Below are 25,648 nucleotides of genomic sequence, written 5' to 3'. Positions count from 1 at the left end.
AGGTATTAGGATGGAGGTGTGACCAGGTACTAGGGATGGAGGTGTGACTAGGTATTAGTGATGGAGGTGTGACCAGGTACTAGGGATGGAAATGTGACTAGGTATTAGTGATGGAGGTGTGACTAGGTATTAGTGATGGAGGTGTGACTAGGTACTAGGGATGGAGGTGTGACTAGGTACTAGGGATGGAGGTGTGACTAGGTACTAGGGATGGAGGTGTGACCAGGTACTAAGGATGGAGGTGTGACTAGGTACTAGGGATGGAGATGTGACTAGGTACTAGGGATGGAGGTGTGACTAGGTACTGGGGATGGAGGTGTGACCAGGTACTGGGGATGGAGGTGTGACTAGGTACTAGTGATGGAGGTGTGACTATGTACTGGGGATGGAGGTGTGACCAGGTACTGGGGATGGAGGTGTGACTAGGTACTAGGGATGGAGGTGTGACCAGGTAGTAGGGATGGAGGTGTGACTAGGTATTAGTGATGGAGGTGTGACCAGGTACTGGGGATGGAGGTGTGACGAGGTACTGGGGATGGAGGTGTGACTAGGTATTAGTGATGGAGGTGTGACTAGGTATTAGGATGGAGGTGTGACTAGGTATTAGGGATGGAGGTGTGACTATGTACTGGGGAGGGAGTGTGACTAGGTATTAGGGATGGAGGTGTGACCAGGTATTAGGATGGAGGTGTGACCAGGTACTAGGGATGGAGGTGTGACCAGGTATTAGGATGGAGGTGTGACCAGGTAATAGGGATGGAGGTGTGACTAGGTATTAGTGATGGAGGTGTGACCAGGTACTAGGGATGGAAATGTGACTAGGTATTAGTGATGGAGGTGTGACTAGGTATTAGTGATGGAGGTGTGACTAGGTACTAGGGATGGAGGTGTGACTAGGTACTAGGATGGAGGTGTGACTAGGTACTAGGGATGGAGGTGTGACCAGGTACTAGGGATGGAGGTGTGACTAGTTACTAGGGATGGAGATGTGACTAGGTACTAGGGATGGAGGTGTGACTAGGTACTGGGGATGGAGGTGTGACCAGGTACTGGGGATGGAGGTGTGACTAGGTACTAGTGATGGAGGTGTGACTATGTACTGGGGATGGAGGTGTGACCAGGTACTGGGGATGGAGGTGTGACTAGGTACTAGGGATGGAGGTGTGACCAGGTAGTAGGGATGGAGGTGTGACTAGGTATTAGTGATGGAGGTGTGACCAGGTACTGGGGATGGAGGTGTGACGAGGTACTGGGGATGGAGGTGTGACTAGGTATTAGTGATGGAGGTGTGACTAGGTATTAGGGATGGAGGTGTGACTAGGTATTAGGGATGGAGGTGTGACTATGTACTGGGGAGGGAGGTGTGACTAGGTATTAGGATGGAGGTGTGACCAGGTATTAGGGATGGAGGTGTGACCAGGTACTAGGGATGGAGGTGTGACCAGGTATTAGGGATGGAGGTGTGACCAGGTACTAGGGATGGAGGTGTGACTAGGTATTAGTGATGGAGGTGTGACCAGGTACTAGGGATGGAAATGTGACTAGGTATTAGTGATGGAGGTGTGACTAGGTATTAGTGATGGAGGTGTGACTAGGTACTAGGGATGGAGGTGTGACTAGGTACTAGGGATGGAGGTGTGACTAGGTACTAGGGATGGAGGTGTGACCAGGTACTAGGGATGGAGGTGTGACTAGGTACTAGGGATGGAGATGTGACTAGGTACTAGGGATGGAGGTGTGACTAGGTACTGGGGATGGAGGTGTGACCAGGTACTGGGGATGGAGGTGTGACTAGGTACTAGTGATGGAGGTGTGACTATGTACTGGGGATGGAGGTGTGACCAGGTACTGGGGATGGAGGTGTGACTAGGTACTAGGATGGAGGTGTGACCAGGTAGTAGGGATGGAGGTGTGACTAGGTATTAGTGATGGAGGTGTGACCAGGTACTGGGGATGGAGTGTGACGAGGTACTGGGGATGGAGGTGTGACTAGGTATTAGTGATGAAGGTGTGACTATGTACTGGGGATGGAGGTGTGACTAGGTATTAGTGATGGAGGTGTGACTATGTACTGGGGATGGAGGTGTGACTAGGTATTAGTGATGGAGGTGTGACCAGGTACTAGGGATGGAAATGTGACTAGGTACTGGGGATGGAGGTGTGACTAGCTACTGGGGATGGAGGTGTGACTAGGTATTAGTGATGGAGGTGTGACTAGGTATTAGTGATGGAGGTGTGACCAGGTACTGGGGATGGAGGTGTGACTAGGTACTGGGGATGGAGGTGTGACTAGGTATTAGTGATGGAGGTGTGACTAGGGTATTAGTGATGGAGGTGTGACCAGGTACTAGGGATGGAGGTGTGACTAGGTATTAGGGATGGAGGTGTGACTAGGTATTAGTGATGGAGGTGTGACCAGGTACTAGGATGGAGGTGTGACTAGGTACTGGGGATGGAGGTGTGACTAGGTATTAGTGATGGAGGTGTGACTAGGTATTAGGATGGAGGTGTGACTAGGTACTGGGGATGGAGGTGTGACTAAGTATTAGGATGGAGGTGTGACTATGTACTGGGGATGGAGGTGTGACTAGGTATTAGGGGTGGAGGTGTGACCAGGTATTAGGATGGAGGTGTGACCAGGTACTAGGGATGGAGGTGTGACCAGGTATTAGGGATGGAGGTGTGACCAGGTACTAGGGATGGAGGTGTGACTAGGTATTAGTGATGGAGGTGTGACCAGGTACTAGGGATGGAGGTGTGACTAGGTATTAGGGATGGAGGTGTGACCAGGTATTAGGGATGGAGGTGTGACCAGGTACTAGGGATGGAAATGTGACTAGGTATTAGTGATGGAGGTGTGACCAGGTACTAGGGATGGAGGTGTGACTAGGTATTAGGGATGGAGGTGTGACCAGGTACTGGGGATGGAGGTGTGACTAGGTATTAGTGATGGAGGTGTGACCAGGTACTAGGGATGGAGGTGTGACTAGGTACTGGGGATGGAGGTGTGACTAGGTATTAGTGATGGAGGTGTGACTAGGTATTAGGATGGAGGTGTGACTAGGTACTGGGGATGGAGGTGTGACTAGGTATTAGGATGGAGGTGTGACTATGTACTGGGGATGGAGGTGTGACTAGGTATTAGGATGGAGGTGTGACCAGGTATTAGGGATGGAGGTGTGACCAGGTACTAGGGATGGAGATGTGACCAGGTACTAGGATGGAAATGTGACTAGGTATTAGTGATGGAGGTGTGACTAGGTATTAGTGATGGAGGTGTGACTAGGTACTAGGGATGGAGGTGTGACTAGGTACTAGGGATGGAGGTGTGACTAGGTACTAGGGATGGAGGTGTGACCAGGTACTAGGGATGGAGGTGTGACTAGGTACTGGGGATGGAGGTGTGACTAGGTACTAGGGATGGAGGTGTGACCAGGTACTAGGGATGGAGTTGTGACCAGGTACTAGGGATGGAGGTGTGACCAGGTACTAGGGATGGAGGTGTGACCAGGTACTAGGGATGGAGGTGTGACCAGGCACTAGGATGAGTTGTGACCAGGTACTAGGATGGAGGTGTGACCAGGTACTAGGGATGGAGGTGTGACCAGGCACTAGGGATGGAGGTGTGACTAGGTACTAGGGATGGAGGTGTGACCAGGTACTAGGGATGGAGGTGTGACCATGTACTAGGGATGGAGGTGTGACCAGGTACTAGGGATGGAGTTGTGACCAGGTACTAGGGATGGAGGTGTGACCAGGTACTAGGGATGGAGGTGTGGCCAGGTACTAGAGATGGAGGTGTGACCAGGTACTAGGATGGAGATGTGACTAGGTACTAGGGATGGAGGTGTGACCAGGTACTAGGGATGGAGGTGTGACTAGGTACTAGGGATGGAGGTGTGACTAAGTACTGGGGATGGAGGTGTGACCAGGTACTAGGGATGGAGGTGTGACCATGTACTAGGGATGGAGGTGTGACTAGGTACTAGGGATGGAGGTGTGACCAGGTACTAGGGATGGAGGTGTGACCAGGCACTAGGGATGGAGTTGTGACCAGGTACTAGGGATGGAGGTGTGACCAGGTACTAGGGATGGTGGTGTGACCAGGCACTAGGGATGGAGGTGTGACTAGGTACTAGGGATGGAGGTGTGACCAGGTACTAGGGATGGAGGTGTGACCAGGTACTAGGGATGGAGGTGTGACCATGTACTAGGGATGGAGGTGTGGGCAGGTACTAAGGATGGAGTTGTGACCAGGTACTAGGGATGGAGGTGTGACCAGGTACTAGGGATGGAGGTGTGGCCAGGTACTAGAGATGGAGGTGTGACCAGGTACTAGGATGGAGATGTGACTAGGTACTAGGGATGGAGGTGTGACCAGGTACTAGGGATGGAGATGTGACCAGGTACTAGGGATGGAGGTGTGACTAGGTACTAGGGATGGAGGTGTGACCAGGTACTAGGGATGGAGGTGTGACTAGGTACTGGGGATGGAGGTGTGACTAGGTACTAGGGATGGAGGTGTGACCAGGTACTAGGGATGGAGTTGTGACCAGGTACTAGGGATGGAAATGTGACTAGGTATTAGTGATGGAGGTGTGACTAGGTACTGGGGATCGAGGTGTGACTAGGTATTAGTGATGGAGGTGTGACTAGGTATTAGTGATGGAGGTGTGACCAGGTACTAGGGATGGAGGTGTAACTAGGTATTAGGATGGAGGTGTGACTAGGTATTAGTGATGGAGGTGTGACCAGGTACTAGGATGGAGGTGTGACTAGGTACTGGGGATGGAGGTGTGACTAGGTATTAGTGATGGAGGTGTGACTAGGTATTAGGATGGAGGTGTGACTAGGTACTGGGGATGGAGGTGTGACTAGGTATTAGGATGGAGGTGTGACTATGTACTGGGGATGGAGGTGTGACTAGGTATTAGGATGGAGGTGTGACCAGGTATTAGGGAAGGAGGTGTGACCAGGTACTAGGGATGGAGGTGTGACCAGGTATTAGGGATGGAGGTGTGACCAGGTACTAGGGATGGAGGTGTGACTAGGTATTAGTGATGGAGGTGTGACCAGGTACTAGGGATGGAAATGTGACTAGGTATTAGTGATGGAGGTGTGACCAGGTACTAGGGATGGAGGTGTGACTAGGTATTAGGGATGGAGGTGTGACTAGGTATTAGGGATGGAGGTGTGACCAGGTATTAGTGATGGAGGTGTGACCAGGTACTAGGGATGGAGGTGTGACTAGGTACTGGGGATGGAGGTGTGACTAGGTATTAGTGATGGAGGTGTGACTAGGTATTAGGGATGGAGGTGTGACTAGGTATTAGGATGGAGGTGTGACTATGTACTGGGGATGGAGGTGTGACTAGGTATTAGGGATGGAGGTGTGACCAGGTATTAGGATGGAGGTGTGACCAGGTACTAGGGATGGAGGTGTGACCAGGTATTAGGATGGAGGTGTGACCAGGTACTAGTGATGGAGGTGACTAGGTATTAGTGATGGAGGTGTGACCAGGTACTAGGGATGGAAATGTGACTAGGTATTAGTGATGGAGGTGTGACTAGGTATTAGTGATGGAGGTGTGACTAGGTACTAGGGATGGAGGTGTGACTAGGTACTAGGGATGGAGGTGTGACTAGGTACTAGGATGGAGGTGTGACCAGGTACTAGGATGGAGGTGTGACTAGGTACTAGGGATGGAGATGTGACTAGGTACTAGGGATGGAGGTGTGACTAGGTACTGGGGATGGAGGTGTGACCAGGTACTGGGGATGGAGGTGTGACTAGGTACTAGTGATGGAGGTGTGACTATGTACTGGGGATGGAGGTGTGACCAGGTACTGGGGATGGAGGTGTGACTAGGTACTAGGATGGAGGTGTGACCAGGTAGTAGGGATGGAGGTGTGACTAGGTATTAGTGATGGAGGTGTGACTATGTACTGGGGATGGAGGTGTGACTAGGTATTAGTGATGGAGGTGTGACTAGGTATTAGTGATGGAGGTGTGACCAGGTACTAGGGATGGAAATGTGACTAGGTACTGGGGATGGAGGTGTGACTAGGTACTGGGGATGGAGGTGTGACTAGGTATTAGTGATGGAGGTGTGACTAGGTATTAGTGATGGAGGTGTGACCAGGTACTGGGGATGGAGGTGTGACTAGGTACTGGGGATGGAGGTGTGACTAGGTATTAGTGATGGAGGTGTGACTAGGTATTAGTGATGGAGGTGTGACCAGGTACTAGGATGGACGTGTGACTAGGTATTAGGATGGAGGTGTGACCAGGTACTAGGGATGGAGGTGTGACTAGGTACTGGGGATGGAGGTGTGACTAGTATTAGTGATGGAGGTGTGACCAGGTACTAGGGATGGAGGTGTGACTAGGTACTGGGGATGGAGGTGTGACTAGGTATTAGTGATGGAGGTGTGACTAGGTATTAGGGATGGAGGTGTGACTAGGTACTGGGGATGGAGGTGTGACTAGGTATTAGGATGGAGGTGTGACTATGTACTGGGGATGGAGGTGTGACTAGGTATTAGGGGTGGAGGTGTGACCAGGTATTAGGGATGGAGGTGTGACCAGGTACTAGGGATGGAGGTGTGACCAGGTATTAGGGATGGAGGTGTGACCAGGTACTAGGGATGGAGGTGTGACTAGGTATTAGTGATGGAGGTGTGACCAGGTACTAGGGATGGAGGTGTGACTAGGTATTAGGGATGGAGGTGTGACCAGGTATTAGGGATGGAGGTGTGACCAGGTACTAGGGATGGAAATGTGACTAGGTATTAGTGATGGAGGTGTGACCAGGTACTAGGGATGGAGGTGTGACTAGGTATTAGGATGGAGGTGTGACCAGGTACTGGGGATGGAGGTGTGACTAGGTATTAGTGATGGAGGTGTGACCAGGTACTAGGGATGGAGGTGTGACTAGGTACTGGGGATGGAGGTGTGACTAGGTATTAGTGATGGAGGTGTGACTAGGTATTAGGATGGAGGTGTGACTAGGTACTGGGGATGGTGGTGTGACTAGGTATTAGGGATGGAGGTGTGACTATGTACTGGGGATGGAGGTGTGACTAGGTATTAGGGATGGAGGTGTGACCAGGTATTAGGGATGGAGGTGTGACCAGGTACTAGGGATGGAGGTGTGACCAGGTATTAGGGATGGAGGTGTGACCAGGTACTAGGGATGGAGGTCTGACTAGGTATTAGTGATGGAGGTGTGACCAGGTACTAGGGATGGAAATGTGACTAGGTATTAGTGATGGACGTGTGACTAGGTATTAGTGATGGAGGTGTGACTAGGTACTAGGGATGGAGGTGTGACTAGGTACTAGGGATGGAGGTGTGACTAGGTACTAGGATGGAGGTGTGACCAGGTACTAGGATGGAGGTGTGACTAGGTACTGGGGATGGAGGTGTGACTAGGTACTAGGATGGAGGTGTGACCAGGTACTAGGGATGGAGGTGTGACCAGGTACTAGGGATGGAGGTGTGACCAGGTACTAGGGATGGAGGTGTGACCAGGCACTAGGGATGGAGTTGTGACCAGGTACTAGGGATGGAGGTGTGACCAGGTACTAGGGATGGAGGTGTGACCAGGTACTAGGGATGGAGGTGTGACCAGGTACTAGGGATGGAGGTGTGACCAGGTACTAGGGATGGAGGTGTGACCATGTACTAGGGATGGAGGTGTGACCAGGTACTAGGGATGGAGTTGTGACCAGGTACTAGGGATGGAGGTGTGACCAGGTACTAGGGATGGAGGTGTGGCCAGGTACTAGAGATGGAGGTGTGACCAGGTACTAGGGATGGAGATGTGACTAGGTACTAGGGATGGAGGTGTGACCAGGTACTAGGATGGAGGTGTGACTAGGTACTAGGATGGAGGTGTGACTAGGTACTGGGGATGGAGGTGTGACCAGGTACTAGGGATGGAGGTGTGACCATGTACTAGGATGGAGGTGTGACTAGGTACTAGGGATGGAGGTGTGACCAGGTACTAGGGATGGAGGTGTGACCAGGTACTAGGGATGGAGGTGTGACTAGGTACTAGGGATGGAGGTGTGACTGGTACTAGGGATGTAGGTGTGACTAGGTACTAGGGATGGAGGTGTGACAGGTACTAGGGATGGAGGTGTGACTAGGTATTAGTGATGGAGGTGTGACTAGGTATTAGTGATGGAGGTGTGACTAGGTATTAGTGATGGAGGTGTGACTAGGTATTAGTGATGGAGGTGTGACCAGGTACTAGGATGGAAATGTGACTAGGTATTAGTGATGGAGGTGTGACTAGGTACTAGGATGGAGGTGTGACCAGGTACTAGGGATGGAGGTGTGACCAGGTACTAGGGATGGAGGTGTGACTAGGTACTAGGGATGGAGGTGTGACCAGGTACTAGGGATGGAGGTGTGACCAGGTACTAGGGATGGAGATGTAACTAGGTACTAGGGATGGAGGTGTGACCAGGTACTAGGGATGGAGATGTGACCAGGTACTAGGGATGAGGGTGTGACCAGGTACTAGGGATGGAGGTGTGACCAGGTACTAGGGATGGAGGTGTGACTTCTTAAAACCTCTTAAGGATCGGCCCCTTTTTTTTCTCAATTTTCGCTGAAAATGACATACCCAAATCTAACTGCCTGTTGCTCAGTAGCCCTGAAGCAAGGATATGCATTTTCTTGGTACCATTTGAAAGGAAGCACTTTGGAGTTTGTGTAAATGTGGAAGGAATGTAGGAGAATATAACACAATAGATCTGGTAGAAGATAATACAAAGACAAAAAAAAAAAACATTTTTGTATTTTTTGGTTCCATCATCTTTGAAACGCAAGACAAAGGCTATAATGTATTATTCCAGCCCAGGTGCATTTTAGATATGGCCACTAGATGGCAGCAGTGTATGTGCCGAGTTTTAGCTGATCCAATGAACCATTGCATTTCTGTTCAAAATGTTGTATCAAGACTGCCCAAATGTGCCTAATTTGTTTATTAATACCTTTTCAAGTTCAAAACTGTACACTCTCCTCAAACAATAGCATGGTATTATTTCACTGTAATAGCTACTGTAAATTGGACAGTGCAGTTAGATTAACAAGAATTTAAGCGTTCTGCCCATATCAGATATGTCTATGTCCTGGGAAATGGTTACTAACAACCTCATGCTAATCGCATTAGTCTAAGTTAGCTCAACCGTCCCGTGGAAGGGACAACGATCCCAAAGAAGTTGCGTTTGAGCCAATCAGTTGCATTGTTTAGGTAGGGGTGATATACATAAGATAGCCCTATTGGGTAAAAGACCAAGTCCATATTATGGTAAGAACAGCTCAAATAAGCAAAGAGAAACAACAGTCCATCATTACTTTAAGACATTAAGGTCAGTCAATTCGTTTCTTCAAGTGCAGTCGCAAAAACCATCAAGTGCTATGATGAAACAGGCTCTCATGAGGACCGCCACAGGAAAGGAAGACGCAGAGTTACCTCTGCTGCAGAGGATAATTTCATTAGAGTTAGCTCCACCTCAGTTTGCACCCCAAAAAAATACTTCATAGAGTTCAAGTAACAGACACATCTCAACATCAACTGTTCAGAGGAGACTGCGTGAATCAGGCCTTCATGGTTGAATTGCTGCAAAGAAACCACAACGGACACCAATAAGAAGAAGAGACTTGCTTGAACCAAGAAACACGATCAATGGACATTAGACCAGTAGAAATCTGATAATACTATAAGGCTATAAGACCTGTCAACACAGCATAATAAACTATAACAACTCCCTCTGCAACTGGATCCTGGACTTCCTGACAGGCCGCCCCCAGGTGGAGAGGGTAGGTAGCAACACATCTCCCATGCTGATCCTCAACACTGGAGGTCCCCAGGGGTGCGTGCTCAGTCCCCTCCTGTACTCCCTGTTCACCCACGACTGCATGGCCAGGCACGACTCCAACACCATCATTAAGTTTGCTGACGACACAACAGTGGTAGGCCTGATAACCGACAACGATGAGACAGCCTATAGGGAGGAGGTCAGAGACCTGGCCGGGTGGTGCCAGAATAACAACCTCTCCTCAACGATGAGAGCCTATAGGGAGGAGGTCAGAGACCTGGCAGTGTGGGGCCAGGACAACAACCTCTCCCTCAACGATGAGAGCCTATAGGGAGGAGGTCAGAGACCTGGCAGTGTGGTGCCAGGACAACAACCTCTCCCTCAACGTAACCAAGACTAAGGAGATGATTGTGGACTACAGGAAAAGGAGGACCGAGCACGCCCCCATTCTCATTGACAGGGCTGTAGTGGAGCAGGTTGAGAGCTTCAAGTTCCTTGGTGTCCACATCACCAACAAATTAACATGGTCCAAACACACCAAGACAGTCATGAAGAGGGCACGACAAAGCCTATTCCCCCTCAGGAAACTAAAAAGACTTGGCATGGGTCCTGAGATCCTCAAAAGGTTCTACAGCTGCAACATCGAGAGCATCCTGACCGGTTGCATCACTGCCTGGTACAGCAACCACTCAGCCTCCGACCGCAAGGCACTTCAGAGGGTAGTGGGTACGGCCCAGTACATCACTGGGGCTAAGCTGCCTGCCATCGAGGACCTCTATACCAGCCGGTGTCAGAGGAAGGCCCTGAAAATTGTCAAAGACTCGAGTCACCCCAGTCATAGACTGTTCTCTCTACTACTGCACGGCAAGCGGTACCGGAGTGCCAAGTCTAGGACAAAAAGGCTTCTCAACAGTTTTTACCCCCAAGCCATAAGCCTCCTGAACAGGTAATCAAATGGCTACACAGACTATTTGCATTGTGTGCCTCCTCCCAACCCCTCTTTTACACTGCTGCTACTCTCTGTTTATCATATATGCATAGTCATTTTAACTATACATTCATGTACATACTACCTAAATTGGCCTGACCAACCAGTGTTCCCGCACATTGGCTAACCGGGCTATCTGCATTGTGTCACGCCACTCGCCAACCCCTCTTTTACGCTACTGCTATTCTCTTTTCATCATATATACATAGTCACTTTAACCATATCTACATGTACATACTACCTCAATCAGCCTGACTAACAGGTGTCTGTATAATGCCTTGCTACTCTTTTTCAAATGTATTTTTACTGTTGTTTTATTTCTTTACTTACCTACACACACACACACACACACACACACACACACACACACACACACACACACACACACACACACACACACACACACACACACCTTTTTTTTTGGCACCATTGGTTAGAGCCTGTAAGTTAGCATTTCACTGTAAGGTTTACACCTGTTGTATTCGGCGCACGTGATAAATAAACTTTGATTTGATATAACCCTATAAGTCCTGTCAACACAGAATAATTAGAGGTCAAGAGTTAGAAGTCAGAGGTTACCGGTCTGAAGAACTCCTCCAGAAGGGATGCTGTCCAGGGGTGGTGTAGGGTTAGAGGTCAGAGGTTACCTGTCTGAAGAACTCCTCCAGAAGGGATGCTGTCCAGGGGTGGTGTAGGGTTAGGGGTTAGAGGTCAGAGGTTACCTGTCTGAAGAACTCCTCCAGAAGGGATGCTGTCCAGCGTTGGTGTAGGTTTAGAGGTCAGAGGTTAGAGGTTACCTGTCTAAATAACTCCTCCAGAAGGGATGCTGTCCAGGGGTGGTGTCGGGTTAGAGGTCAGAGGTTACCTGTCTGAAGAACTCCTCCAGAAGGGATGCTGTCCAGCGTTGGTGTAGGTTTAGAGGTCAGAGGTTAGAGGTTACCTGTCTAAATAACTCCTCCAGAAGGGATGCTGTCCAGGGGTGGTGTAGGGTTAGAGGTCAGAGGTTACCTGTCTGAAGAACTCCTCCAGAAGGGATGCTGTCCAGGGGTGGTGTAGGGTTAGAGGTCAGAGGTTACCTGTCTGAAGAACTCCTCCAGAAGGGATGCTGTCCAGGGGTGGTGTAGGGTTAGAGGTCAGAGGTTACCTGTCTGAAGAACTCCTCCAGAAGGGATGCTGTCCAGGGGTGGTGTAGGGTTAGAGGTCAGAGGTTACCTGTCTGAAGAACTCCTCCAGAAGGGATGCTGTCCAGCGGTGGTGCAGGGATAGAGGTCAGAGGTCAGAGGTTACCTGTCTGAAGAACTCCTCCAGAAGGGATGCTGTCCAGGGATGGTGTAGGGTTAGAGGTCAGAGGTTACCTGTCTGAAGAACTCCTCCAGAAGGGATGCTGTCCAGGGGTGGTGTAGGGTTAGGGGTTAGAGGTCAGAGGTTACCTGCCTGAAGAACTCCTCCAGAAGGGATGCTGTCCAGGGGTGGTGTAGGGTTAGAGGTCAGAGGTTACCTGTCTGAAGAACTCCTCCAGAAGGGATGCTGTCCAGCGGTGGTGTAGGGTTAGAGGTCAGAGGTTACCTGTCTGAAGAACTCCTCCATAAGGGATGCTGTCCAGGGGTGGTGTAGGGTTAGAGGTCAGAGGTTACCTGTCTGAAGAACTCCTCCAGAAGGGATGCTGTCCAGGGGTGGTGTAGGGTTAGAGGTCAGAGGTTACCTGTCTGAAGAACTCCTCCAGAAGGGATGCTGTCCAGCGTTGGTGCAGGGTTAGAGGTCAGAGGTCAGAGGTTACCTGTCTGAAGAACTCCTCCAGAAGAGATGTTGTCCAGCGTTGGTGCAGGGATAGGGGTCAGAGGTTACCTGTCTAAAGAACTCCTCCAGAAGGGATGCTGTCCAGGGGTGGTGTAGGGTTAGAGGTCAGAGGTTACCTGTCTGAAGAACTCCTCCAGAAGAGATGTTGTCCAGCGTTGGTGCAGGGTTAGAGGTCAGAGGTCAGAGGTTACCTGTCTGAAGAACTCCTCCAGAAGAGATGCTGTCCAGCGTTGGTGCAGGTCCCATGTCTTAGCTGGGTGGCTGATATCAGCTGTATGGAGCAGCAAAGACATGGCTTTGGGTTTATCAATCCTGGTGGACACACACACACGCGCACGGTTAGATAGTTAACAGTATAGACAGGGCTTTGGGTTTCTCAATTCTGGAGAAGAAGACAGAGAGATAAATGGGTAAATCCATGACATCACAGCAGACAGTCTGTATGTGTTGTAACAATGACAAGGTCAGAGTTCAGCAGAGTCTGTATGTGTTGTAACAACGACAAGGTCAGAGTTCAGCAGACAGTCTGTATGTTTTGTAACAACGACAAGGTCAGAGTTCAGCAGACAGTCTGTATGTGTTGTAACAATGGCAAGGTCAGAGTTCACTCAACATGTATCTATCAGTCTGACCCAGCAGGAACTAATAGAGGCTCAGGACAGAGGAGAGGATAGGAACTAATAGAGGATCAGGAGAGATGAGAGGACAGGAACTAATAGAGCATCAGGACAGAGAAGATGACAGGTACTAATACAGGCTCAGAACAGAGGAGAGGACAGGTACTAATAGAGGATCAGGACAGAGGAGAGGACAGGAACTAATAGAGGATCAGGACAGTGCTGACAGAGGAGAGGACAGGAACTAATAGAGGATCAGGACAGAGGAGAGGACAGGAACTAATAGAGGACCAGGACAGAGGAGAGAACAGGAACTAATAGAGGATCAGGACAGAGGAGAGAACAGGAACTAATAGAGGATCAGGACAGTGCTGACAGAGGAGAGGACAGGAACTAATAGAGGATCAGGACAGAGGAGAGAACAGGAACTAATAGAGGCTCAGGACAGAGGAGAGAACAGGAACTAATAGAGGCTCAGGACAGTGGTGACAGAGGAGAGGATAGGAACTAATAGAGGATCAGGACAGGAACGAATAGAGGCTCAGGACAGATGAGAGGACAGGAACGAATAGAGGACCAGGACAGAGGAGAGAACAGGAACTAATAGAGGATCAGGACAGAGGAGAGAACAGGAACTAATAGAGGACCAGGACAGAGGAGAGAACAGGAACTAATAGAGGATCAGGACAGTGCTGACAGAGGAGAGGACAGGAACTAATAGAGGCTCAGGACAGAGGAGAGAACAGGAACTAATAGAGGCTCAGGACAGAGGAGAGAACAGGAACTAATAGAGGCTCAGGACAGTGGTGACAGAGGAGAGGATAGGAACTAATAGAGGATCAGGACAGGAACGAATAGAGGCTCAGGACAGATGAGAGGACAGGAACGAATAGAGGCTCAGGACAGCGGAGAGAACAGGAACTAATAGAGGCTCAGGACAGAGGAGAGAACAGGAACTAATAGAGGCTCAGGACAGAGGAGAGAACAGGAACTAATAGAGCATCAGGACAGAGGAGAGAACAGGAACTAATAGAGGATCAGGACAGAGGAGAGGACAGGAACGAATAGAGGATCAGGACAGAGGAGAGGACAGGAACTAATAGAGGATCAGGACAGTGCTGACAGAGGAGAGGACAGGAACTAATAGAGGCTCAGGACAGAGGAGAGAACAGGAACTAATAGAGGATCAGGACAGAGGAGAGGACAGGGACTAATAGAGGATCAGGACATATGAGAGAACAGGAACTAATAGAGGAGCAGGACAGTGCTGACAGAGGAGAGGACAGGAACTAATAGAGGATCAGGACAGAGGAGAGGACAGGAACTAATAGAGGATCAGGACAGAAACGAATAGAGGCTCAGGACAGTGGTGACAGAGGAGACAGCAGGAACTAATAGAGAATCAGGACAGTGGTGACAGAGGAGACAGCAGGAATGGGGGAGGAGATTTGGATGTATATAAGATCCGGAGGCTGTTAAGTCTCACCCCTCCGGTTGCTGGAGAAAGTTCTTCATATGTTTCAGCTGCTGGAAGTGGCAGGACATGTCTGTAGCCAGAACCATCTGTACCACCAGGCCCCTCAGCTCTCTGGGGAGACATACAGACAGACAGACAGACAGGTTAGGGTTCGAGAGAGGAGCAGGACATGTCTGTAGCCAGAACCATCTGTACCACCAGGCCCCTCAGCTCTCTGGGGAGACATACAGACATTGTCGAGAAGGAACCTGCAAGTAAGCATTTCATTGGACATATGCCATGCATGTCCTTCACAACGAATAAAACTGTGGTAGGTTCATTGATAATTTGTGTGAGATTGAGGGCATCAAGTTTAGAATTGTAGGATGGCCGGGGTGTTAAGCATGTCCCAGTTTAGGTCACCTAGCAGCACGAGCTCAGAAGACAGATGGGGGGGGAGCAATCAGATCACATATGGTGTCCAGGGCACAGCTAGGGGGAGTGGGTGGTCTATAGTAAGCGGCAACGGTGAGAGACTTGTTTCTGGAAAGGTGAATTTTTAGAAGTAGAAGCTTGAATTGTTTGGTTACCGACCTGGATAGTAGGACAGAACTCTGCAGTAGATTGCAACACCGCCCCATTTGGCAGTTATATATTGGCGGAAAATGTTATAGTTAGGGATGGAGATAACATGTTATTACACTCCTATTACATGTTATTACACTCCTATTACATGTTATTATACTCCCATTACTCCTATTACATGTTATTACAGTCCCATTACTCCTATTACATGTTATTACACTCCTATTACATGTTATTACACTCATATTACATGTTATTACACTCCTATTACATGTTATTACACTCCTATTACATGTTATTACACTCCTATTACATGTTATTATACTCCCATTACTCCTATTACATGTTATTACAGTCCCATTACTCCTATTACATGTTATTACACTCATATTACATGTTATTACACTCCTATTACATGTTATTACACTCCTATTACATGTTATTACACTCCTATTACTCCTATTACATGTTATTACAATCCCATTACTCCTATTACATGTTATTACACACCTATTACATGTTATTACACTCATATTACATGTTATTACACTCCTATTACATGTTATTACAGTCCCATTACTCCTATTACATGTTATTACACACCTATTACATGTTATTACAGTCATATTACATGTTATTACAGTCCTATTACATGTTATTACAGTCCCATTACTCCTATTACATGTTATTACACACCTATTACATGTTATTACACTCATATTACATGTTATTACACTCCTATTACATGTTATTACACTCCTATTACATGTTATTACACTCATATTACATGTTATTATACTCCCATTACTCCTATTTCATGTTATTACAGTCCCATTACTCCTATTACATGTTATTACACTCATATTACATGTTATTACACTCATATTACATGTTATTATACTCCCATTACTCCTATTACATGTTATTACAGTCCCATTACTCCTATTACATGTTATTACACTCCTATTACATGTTATTACACTCATATTACATGTTATTATACTCCCATTACTCCTATTACATGTTATTACAGTCCCATTACTCCTATTACATGTCATTACACTCCTATTACATGTTATTACACTCATATTACATGTTATTATACTCCTATTACATGTTATTACACTCATATTACATGTTATTACACTCATATTACATGTTATTACACTCCTATTACATGTTATTATACTCCCATTACTCCTATTACATGTTATTACACTCCTATTACATGTTATTACACTCATATTACATGTTATTACACTCATATTACATGTTATTACACTCCTATTACATGTTATTACACTCCTATTACATGTTATTACACTCCTATTACATGTTATTACACTCCTATTACTCATATTACATGTTATTACACTCCTATTATTACTATGACATTTTATTACATGTTATGTTGTGCTAGCTGATTAGCTGTTGTTGTCTCACCTGTTTTAGCGAGCTCTCCCAATTCAACACCTGTGATTACTGTATGCCTCGCTGTATGTCTCTCTCAAATGTCAATATGCCTTGTATACTGTTGTTCAGATTAGTTACCATTGTTTTAGTTTACAATGGACCCCTAGTTCCACTCTTCATACCCCTGATACCTCCTTTGTCCCACCTCCCACACATGTGGTGACCTCACCCATTACAACCAGCATGTCCAGAGATACAACCTCTCTCATCATCACCCAGTGCCTGGGCTTACCTCCGCTGTACCCGCACCCCACCATACCCCTGTCTGCGCATTATGCCCTGAATATATTCTACCATGCCCAGAAACCTGCTCCTCTTATTCTCTGTCCCCAACGCTCTAGGCGACCAGTTTTGATAGCCTTTAGCCGCACCCTCATACTACTCCTTCTCTGTTCCGCGGGTGATGTGGAGGTAAACCCAGGCAGGCCCTGCATGTCCCCAGGCACCCTCATTTGTTGACTTCTGTGATCAAAAAAGCCTTGGTTTCATGCATGTCAACATCAGAAGCCTCCTCCCTAAGTTTGTTTTACTCACTGCTTTAGCACACTCTGCTAACCCTGATGTCCTTGCCGTGTCTGAATCCTGGCTCAGGAAGGCCACCAAAAATTCTGAGATTTCCATACCCAACTATAACATCTTCGTCAAGATAGAACTGCCAAAGGGGGAGGAGTTGCAGTCTATCAGAGATAGCCTGCAAAGTAATGTCATACTTTCCAGGTCCATACCCAAACAGTTCGAAATAGTCATTTTGAAAATTACTCTCTCCAGAAATAAGTCTCTCACTGTTGCCGCCTGCTACCGACCCCCTCAGCTCCCAGCTGTGCCCTGGACACCATTTGTGAATTGATCGCCCCCATCTAGCTTCAGAGTTTGTTCTGTTAGGTGACCTAAACTGGGATATGCTTAACACCCCGGCAATCCTACAATCTAAGCTAGATGCCCTCAATCTCACACAAATCATCAAGGAACCCACCAGGTACAACCCTAACTCTGTAAACAAGGGCACCCTCATAGACGTCATCCTGACCAACTGGCCCTCCAAATACACCTCCGCTGTCTTCAACCAGGATCTCAGCGATCACTGCCTCATTGCCTGTATCCGCTACGGAGCCGCAGTCAAAAGACCACCCTCATCACTGTCAAACGCTCCCTAAAACACTTCTGTGAGCAGGCCTTTCTAATCGACCTGGCCCGGGTATCCTGGAAGGACATTGACCTCATCCTGTCAGTTGAGGATGCCTGGTCATTCTTTAAAAGTAACTTCCTCACCATTTTAGATAAGCATGCTCCGTTCAAAAAATGCAGAACTAAGAACAGATACAGCCCTTGGTTCACTCCAGACCTGACTGCCCTCAACCAGCACAAAAACATCCTGTGGCGGACTGCAAGAGCATCGAATAGTCCCCGCGATATGCAACTGTTCAGGGAAGTCAGGAACCAATACACGCAGTCAGTGAGGAAAGCTAAGGCCAGCTCCAACTCCAAAACGTTCTGGGACACTGTGAAGTCCATGGAGAACAAGAGCACCTCCTCCCAGCTGCCCACTGCACTGAGGCTAGGTAACATGGTCACCACCGATAAATCCATGATTATCGAAAACTTCAACAAGCATTTCTCAACGGCTGGCCATGCCTTCCACCTGGCTACTCCAACCTCGGCCAACAGCTCCGCCCCCCGCAGCTACTTGCCCAAGCCTCTCCAGGTTCTCCTTTACCCAAATCCAGATAGCAGATGTTCTGAAAGAGCTGCAAAACCTGGACCCGTACAAATCAGCTGGGCTTGACAATCTGGACCCTCTATTTCTGAAACTATCCGCCGCCATTGTCGCAACCCCTATTACCAGCCTGTTCAACCTCTCTTTCATATCGTCTGAGATCCCGAAGGATTGGAAAGCTGCCGCAGTCATCCCACTCTTCAAAGGGGGAGACACCCTGGACCCAAACTGTTACAGACCTATATCCATCCTGCACTGCCTATCTAAGGTCTTCGAAAGCCAAGTCAACAAACAGGTCACTGACCATCTCGAATCCCACCGTACCTTCTCCGCTGTGCAATCTGGTTTCCGAGCCGGTCACGGGTGCACCTCAGCCACGCTCAAGGTACTAAACGATATCATAACCACCATCGATAAAAGACAGTACTGTGCAGCCGTCTTCATCGACCTTGCCAAGGCTTTCGACTCTGTCAATCACCATATTCTTATCGGCAGACTCAGTAGCCTCGGTTTTTCGGATGACTGCCTTGCCTGGTTCACCAATTACTTTGCAGACAGAGTTCAGTGTGTCAAATCGGAGGGCATGCTGTCCGGTCCTCTGGCAGTCTCTATGGGGGTGCCACAGGGTTCAATTCTCAGGCCGACTCTTTTCTCTGTATATATCAATGATGTTGCTCTTGCTGCGGGCGATTCCCTGATCCACCTCTACGCAGACGACACCATTCTATATACTTCCGGCCCGTCCTTGGACACTGTGCTATCTAACCTCCAAACGAGCTTCAATGCCATACAACACTCCTTCCGTGGCCTCCAACTGCTCTTAAACGCTAGTAAAACCAAATGCATGCTTTTCAACCGTTCGCTGCCTGCACCCGCACGCCTGACCAGCATCACCACCCTGGATGGTTCCGACCTTGAATATGTGGACATCTATAAGTACCTAGGTGTCTGGCTAGACTGTAAACTCTCCTTCCAGACTCATATCAAACATCTCCAATCGAAAATCAAATCAAGAGTCGGCTTTCTATTCCGCAACAAAGCCTCCTTCACTCACGCCGCCAAGCTTACCCTAGTAAAACTGACTATCCTACCGATCCTCGACTTTGGCGATGTCATCTACAAAATTGCTTCCAACACTCTACTCAGCAAACTGGATGCAGTCTATCACAGTGCCATCCGTTTTGTCACTAAAACACCTTATACCACCCACCACTGCGACTTGTATGCTCTAGTCGGCTGGCCCTCGCTACATATTCGTCGCCAGACCCACTGGCTCCAGGTCATCTTCAAGTCCATGCTAGGTAAAGCTCCGCCTTATCTCAGTTCACTGGTCACGATGGCAACACCCATCCGTAGCACGCGCTCCAGCAGGTGTATCTCACTGATCATCCCTAAAGCCAACACCTCATTTGGCCGCCTTTCGTTCCAGTACTCAGCTGCCTGTGACTGGAACGAATTATAAAAAATCGCTGAAGTTGAGACTTTTATCTCCTCACCAACTTCAAACATCTGCTATCTGAGCAGCTAACCGATCGCTGCAGCTGTACATAGTCTATTGGTAAATAGCCCACCCATTTTCACCTACCTCATCCCCATACTGTTTTTATTTATTTACTTTTCGGCTCTTTTGCACACCAATATCTCTACCTGTACATGACCATCTGATCATTTATCACTCCAGTGTTAATCTGCAAAATTGTAATTATTCGCCTACCTCCTCATGCCTTTTGCACACAATGTATACAGACTCCCATTTTTTCTACTGTGTTATTGACTTGTTAATTGTTTACTCCATGTGTAACTCTGTGTTGTCTGTTCACACTGCTATGCTTTATCTTGGCCAGGTCGCAGTTGCAAATGAGAACTTATTCTCAACTAGCCTACCTGGTTAAATAAAGGTGAAAAAAAAAAAAAAAAAAAAAAATTACACTCCTATTACTCATATTACATGTTATTACACTCCTATTACTCATATTACATGTTATTACAGTCCTATTACTCCTATTACATGTTATTATACTCCTATTACTCATATTACACTCATATTACATGTTATTACACTCCTATTACATGTTATTACATGTTATTGCATGTTATTACACTCCTATTACATGTTATTACATGTTATTGCATGTTATTACACTCCTATTACTCATATTACATGTTATTACACTCCTATTACTCATATTACATGTTATTACACTCATATTACTCCTATTACATGTTATTACAGTCCTTTTACTCATATTACATGTTACTACACTCCTATTACATGTTATTACAGTCCTATTACATGTTATTACACTCCTATTACATGTTATTACACTCCTATTACTCCTATTACATGTTATTACAGTCCTATTACATGTTATTACACTCCTATTACTCATATTACATGTTATTACAGTCCTATTACATGTTATTACACTCCTATTACATGTTATTACACTCCTATTACATGTTATTACACTCCTATTACTCCTATTACATGTTATTACAGTCCTATTACATGTTATTACACTCCTATTACTCATATTACATGTTATTTCAGTCCTATTACATGTTATTACACTCATATTACATGTTATTACAGTCATATTACATGTTATTACATGTTATTACACTCCTATTACTCATATTACATGTTATTACAGTCCTGTTACATGTTATTACATGTTATTACACTCCTATTACTCATATTACATGTTATTACATGTTATTACACTCCTATTACATGTTATTACACTCCTATTACATGTTATTACACTCCTATTACTCATATTGCATGTTATTACACTCCTATTACTCATATTACATGTTATTGCATGTTATTATACTCCTATTACTCCTATTACATGTTATTACAGTCCTATTACTCATATTACATGTTATTACAGTCCTATTACATGTTATTACACTCCTATTACATGTTATTACAGTCATATTACATGCTATTACACTCATATTACTCCTATGACATATGTATGACATTTCAAGAATGTCTCACCTCCAGTCGTCTTTAGACAGGTTGTATAGTATGTTGATCTCATCATCGTCCTGTAGGAGGCGGTATGCTGCGCTGACATGGTGGCTCTCGAGGACAGACTGGTCGTTGTACAGGATCGCTGTGTCTGATCTGGAGACACGTTCATAGTGTCACCTAACATATTTTCTTCCATTGAGAAACACTGAATTACTATTATATTTAACTCTGTGTGGTGTTCATCGTCTCTTTCTCATCAGGTACCTATTCAGACCTGGAATGGACCCGTTAGATGGTCTGGATCTGTTAGATCAGTCATCTATTACCTGGTCTGGATCTGTTATATCAGTCATCTATTACCTGGTCTGGATCTGTTAGATCAGTCATCTATTACCTGGTCTGGATCTGTTATATCAATCATCTATTACCTAATCTGGATCTGTTAGATCAGTCATCTATTACCTGGTCTGGATCTGTTATATCAGTCATCTATTACCTGGTCTGGATCTGTTAGATCAGTCATATATTACCTGGTCTGGATCTGTTATATCAGTCATCTATTACCTGGTCTGGATCTGTTAGATCAGTCATCTATTACCTAGTCTGGATCTGTTAGATCAATCATCTATTACCTGGTCTGGATCTGTTAGATCAATCATCTATTACCTGGTCTGGATCTGTTATATCAGTCATCTATTACCTGGTCTGGATCTGTTAGATCAGTCATCTATTACCTGGTCTGGATCTGTTAGATCAGTCATCTATTACCTGGTCTGGATCTGTTAGATCAATCATCTATTACCTGGTCTGGATCTGTTAGATCAGTCATCTATTACCTGGTCTGGATCTGTTAGATCAATCATCTATTACCTGGTCTGGATCTGTTAGATCAGTCATCTATTACCTGGTCTGGATCTGTTAGATTAGTCATCTATTACCTGGTCTGGATCTGTTAGATCAATCATCTATTACCTGGTCTGGATCTGTTATATCAGTCATCTATTACCTGGTCTGGATCTGTTAGATCAGTCATCTATTACCTGGTCTGGATCTGTTAGATCAATCATCTATTACCTGGTCTGGATCTGTTAGATCAGTCATCTATTACCTGGTCTGGATCTGTTAGATTAGTCATCTATTACCTGGTCTGGATCTGTTAGATCAATCATCTATTACCTGGTCTGGATCTGTTATATCAGTCATCTATTACCTGGTCTGGATCTGTTAGATCAGTCATCTATTACCTGGTCTGGATCTGTTAGATCAATCATCTATTACCTGGTCTGGATCTGTTAGATCAGTCATCTATTACCTGGTCTGGATCTGTTAGATTAGTCATCTATTACCTGGTCTGGATCTTTTATATCAGTCATCTATTACCTGGTCTGGATCTGTTATATCAGTCATCTATTACCTGGTCTGGATCTGTTCGATCAGCAATCTATTACCTAGTCTGGATCTGTTAGATCAGTCATCTATTACCTGGTCTGGATCTGTTAGATCAGTCATCTATTACCTGGTCTGGATGTGGAAATTGTTGGTGGTTCCAGTGTGTTCGTAGTCGTGAACCGCTGCTGCAAAGATCATCGCAAAGATCTCTAGCTCTGTCAACCAATGCTGCGCCCGACACCGTAGAAAGAGACCATAAAGAAAGAATAGAAAGGGAGAAGAGGGTGTGGAAATGACAAACTGAACAGTTGAACGTTACATTCTGTTCTATCAATCTCCTGTTCTATCAATCTCCTGTTCTATCAGTCTCCTGTTCTATCAGTCTCCTGTTCTATCAGTCTCCTGTTCTATCAGTCTCTCAGCCAGTTGAACATTACATTCTGTTCTATCAGTCTCCTGTTCTATCAGTCTCCTGTTCTATCAATCTCCTGTTCTATCAGTCTCCTGTTCTATCAGTCTCCTCTTCTATCAGTCTCCTCTTCTATCAGTCTCTCAGCCAGTTGAACATTACATTCTGTTCTATCAGTCTCCTGTCTAATCAGTCTCCTGTTCTATCAGTCTCCTGTTCTATCAATCTCCTGTTCTATCAGTCTCCTGTTCTATCAGTCTCCTGTTCTATCAGTCTCCTCTTCTATCAGTCTCCTCTTCTATCAGTCTCTCAGCCAGTTGAACATTACATTCTGTTCTATCAGTCTCCTGTCCAATTAGTCTCCTGTTCTATCAGTCTCCTGTTCTATCAGTCTCCTCTTGTATCAGTCTCCTGTTCTATCAGTCTTATGTTCTCTCAATCTCCTGTTCTATCAGTCTCATGTTCTATCAGTCTCCAGTTCTATCAGTCTCCTGTTCTACCAGTCTCCTGTTCTATCAGTCTCCTGTTCCATCAGTCTCCTGTTCTATCAATCCCCTGTTCTATCAGTCTCCTGATCTATCAATCTCCTGTTCTATCAGTCTCCTGTTATATCAGTCTCCTGTTATATCAGTCTCCTGTTCTATCAGTCTCCTGTTCTATCAATCCCTGTTCTATCAGTCTCCTGATCTATCAGTCTCCTGTTCCATCAGTCTCCTGTTCTATCAGTCTCCTGTTCTATCAGTCTCCTGTTATATCAGTCTCCTGTTCTATCAGCCTCCTGTTCTATCAGTCTCCTGTTCTATCAGTCTCCTGTTATATCAGTCTCCTGTTCTATCAGTCTCTCAGTCAGTTGGACATAATATCCTGTTCTATCAATCTCCTGTTCTATCAGTCTCCTGTTCTATCAGTCTCCTGTTCTATCAGTCTCCTGTTCTATCAATCTCCTGTTCTATCAGTCTCCTGTTCTATCAGTCTCATGTTCTATCAATCTCCTGTTCTATCAATCTCCTGTTCTATCAGTCTCCTGTTCTATCAGTCTCCTGTTCTATCAGTCTCTCAGCCAGTTGAACATTACATTCTGTTCTATCAGTCTCCTGTTCTATCAGTCTCATGTTCTATCAATCTCCTGTTCTATCAATCTCCTGTTCTATCAGTCTCCTGTTCTATCAGTCTCCTGTTCTATCAGTCTCTCAGCCAGTTGAACATTACATTCTGTTCTATCAGTCTCCTGTTCTATCAATCTCCTGTTCTATCAGTCTCCTGTTCTATCAGTCTCTCAGCCAGTTGAACATTACATTCTGTTCTATCAGTCTCCTGTTCTATCAGTCTCCTGTTCTATCAGTCTCATGTTCTATCAGTCTCTAGTTCGATTCAGTCTCCTGTTCTACCAGTCTCCTGTTATATCAATCTCCTGTTCTATCAGTCTCCTGTTCTATCAGTCTCTCAGCCAGTTGAACATTACATTCTGTTCTATCAGTCTCCTGTTCTATCAGTCTCCTGTTCTATCAATCTCCTGTTCTATCAGTCTCCTGTTCTATCAGTCTCCTGTTCTATCAGTCTCCTGTTATATCAGTCTCCTGTTCTATCAGTCTCCTGTTCTATCTGTCTCCTGTTATATCAGTCTCTCAGTCAGTTGGACATAATATCCTGTTCTATCAGTCTCCTGTTCTATCAGTCTCCTGTTCTATCAGTCTCCTGTTCTATCAGTCTCCTGTTCTATCAATCTCCTGTTCTATCAGTCTCCTGTTCTATCAGTCTCCTGTTCTATCAGTCTCCTGTTCTATCAGTCTCCTGTTCTATCAATCTCCTGTTCTATTAGTCTCCTGTTCTATCAGTCTCCTCTTGTATCAGTCTCTCAGCCAGTTGAACATTACATTCTGTTCTATCAGTCTCCTGTTCTATCAGTCTCCTGTTCTATCAATCTCCTGTTCTATTAGTCTCCTGTTCTATCAGTCTCCTCTTGTATCAGTCTCTCAGCCAGTTGAACATTACATTCTGTTCTATCAGTCTCCTGTTCTATCAGTCTCCAGTTCTATCAGTCTCCTGTTCTACCAGTCTCCTGTTCTACCAGTCTCCTGTTCTACCAGTCTCCTGTTCTAACAGTCTCCTGTTCTATCAGTCTCCTGTTCTATCAGTCTCCTGTTATATCAGTCTCCAGTTCTATCAGTCTCCAGTTCTATCAGTCTCCAGTTCTATCAGTCTCCTGTTCTACCAGTCTCCTGTTCTAACAGTCTCCTGTTCTATCAGTCTCCTGTTATATCAGTCTCCTGTTATATCAGTCTCCTGTTCTATCAGTCTCCTGTTCTATCAATCCCCTGTTCTATCAGTCTCCTGATCTATCAATCTCCTGTTCTATCAGTCTCCTGTTATATCAGTCTCCTGTTCTATCAGTCTCCTGTTATA

General features: G+C 46.2%; 2 protein-coding genes across 2 annotated transcripts in view; both read right to left on the bottom strand.

The window, feature by feature from the left end:
* LOC127907720 (dual specificity calcium/calmodulin-dependent 3',5'-cyclic nucleotide phosphodiesterase 1C-like) overlaps positions 1-25,648 on the bottom strand; it is a 167,978-nt gene that overhangs the window by 91,883 nt on the left and 50,447 nt on the right. The gene's annotated exons all lie outside the window — the stretch shown is intronic.
* The window catches only part of LOC127907697 (dual specificity calcium/calmodulin-dependent 3',5'-cyclic nucleotide phosphodiesterase 1C-like), an 89,414-nt gene that overhangs the window by 51,897 nt on the left and 11,869 nt on the right, over positions 1-25,648 (bottom strand). The window contains exons 4-7 of the mRNA XM_052464279.1: positions 22,964-23,064; positions 21,472-21,600; positions 14,723-14,824; positions 12,811-12,931 (exon numbers count right to left, since the gene is read on the bottom strand). Coding sequence (XP_052320239.1) covers positions 12,811-12,931; positions 14,723-14,824; positions 21,472-21,600; positions 22,964-23,064 — 453 coding nt within the window. The remainder of the gene's footprint in view (positions 1-12,810; positions 12,932-14,722; positions 14,825-21,471; positions 21,601-22,963; positions 23,065-25,648) is intronic.

The sequence above is a fragment of the Oncorhynchus keta genome, chromosome 15 (genome assembly GCF_023373465.1).
Source record: "Oncorhynchus keta strain PuntledgeMale-10-30-2019 chromosome 15, Oket_V2, whole genome shotgun sequence".
NCBI classification, from domain to species: Eukaryota; Metazoa; Chordata; class Actinopteri; order Salmoniformes; family Salmonidae; genus Oncorhynchus; species Oncorhynchus keta.
The sequence above is the reverse complement of the archived record's forward strand: the minus strand, read 5'-3'. Positions and strand labels throughout refer to the sequence as shown.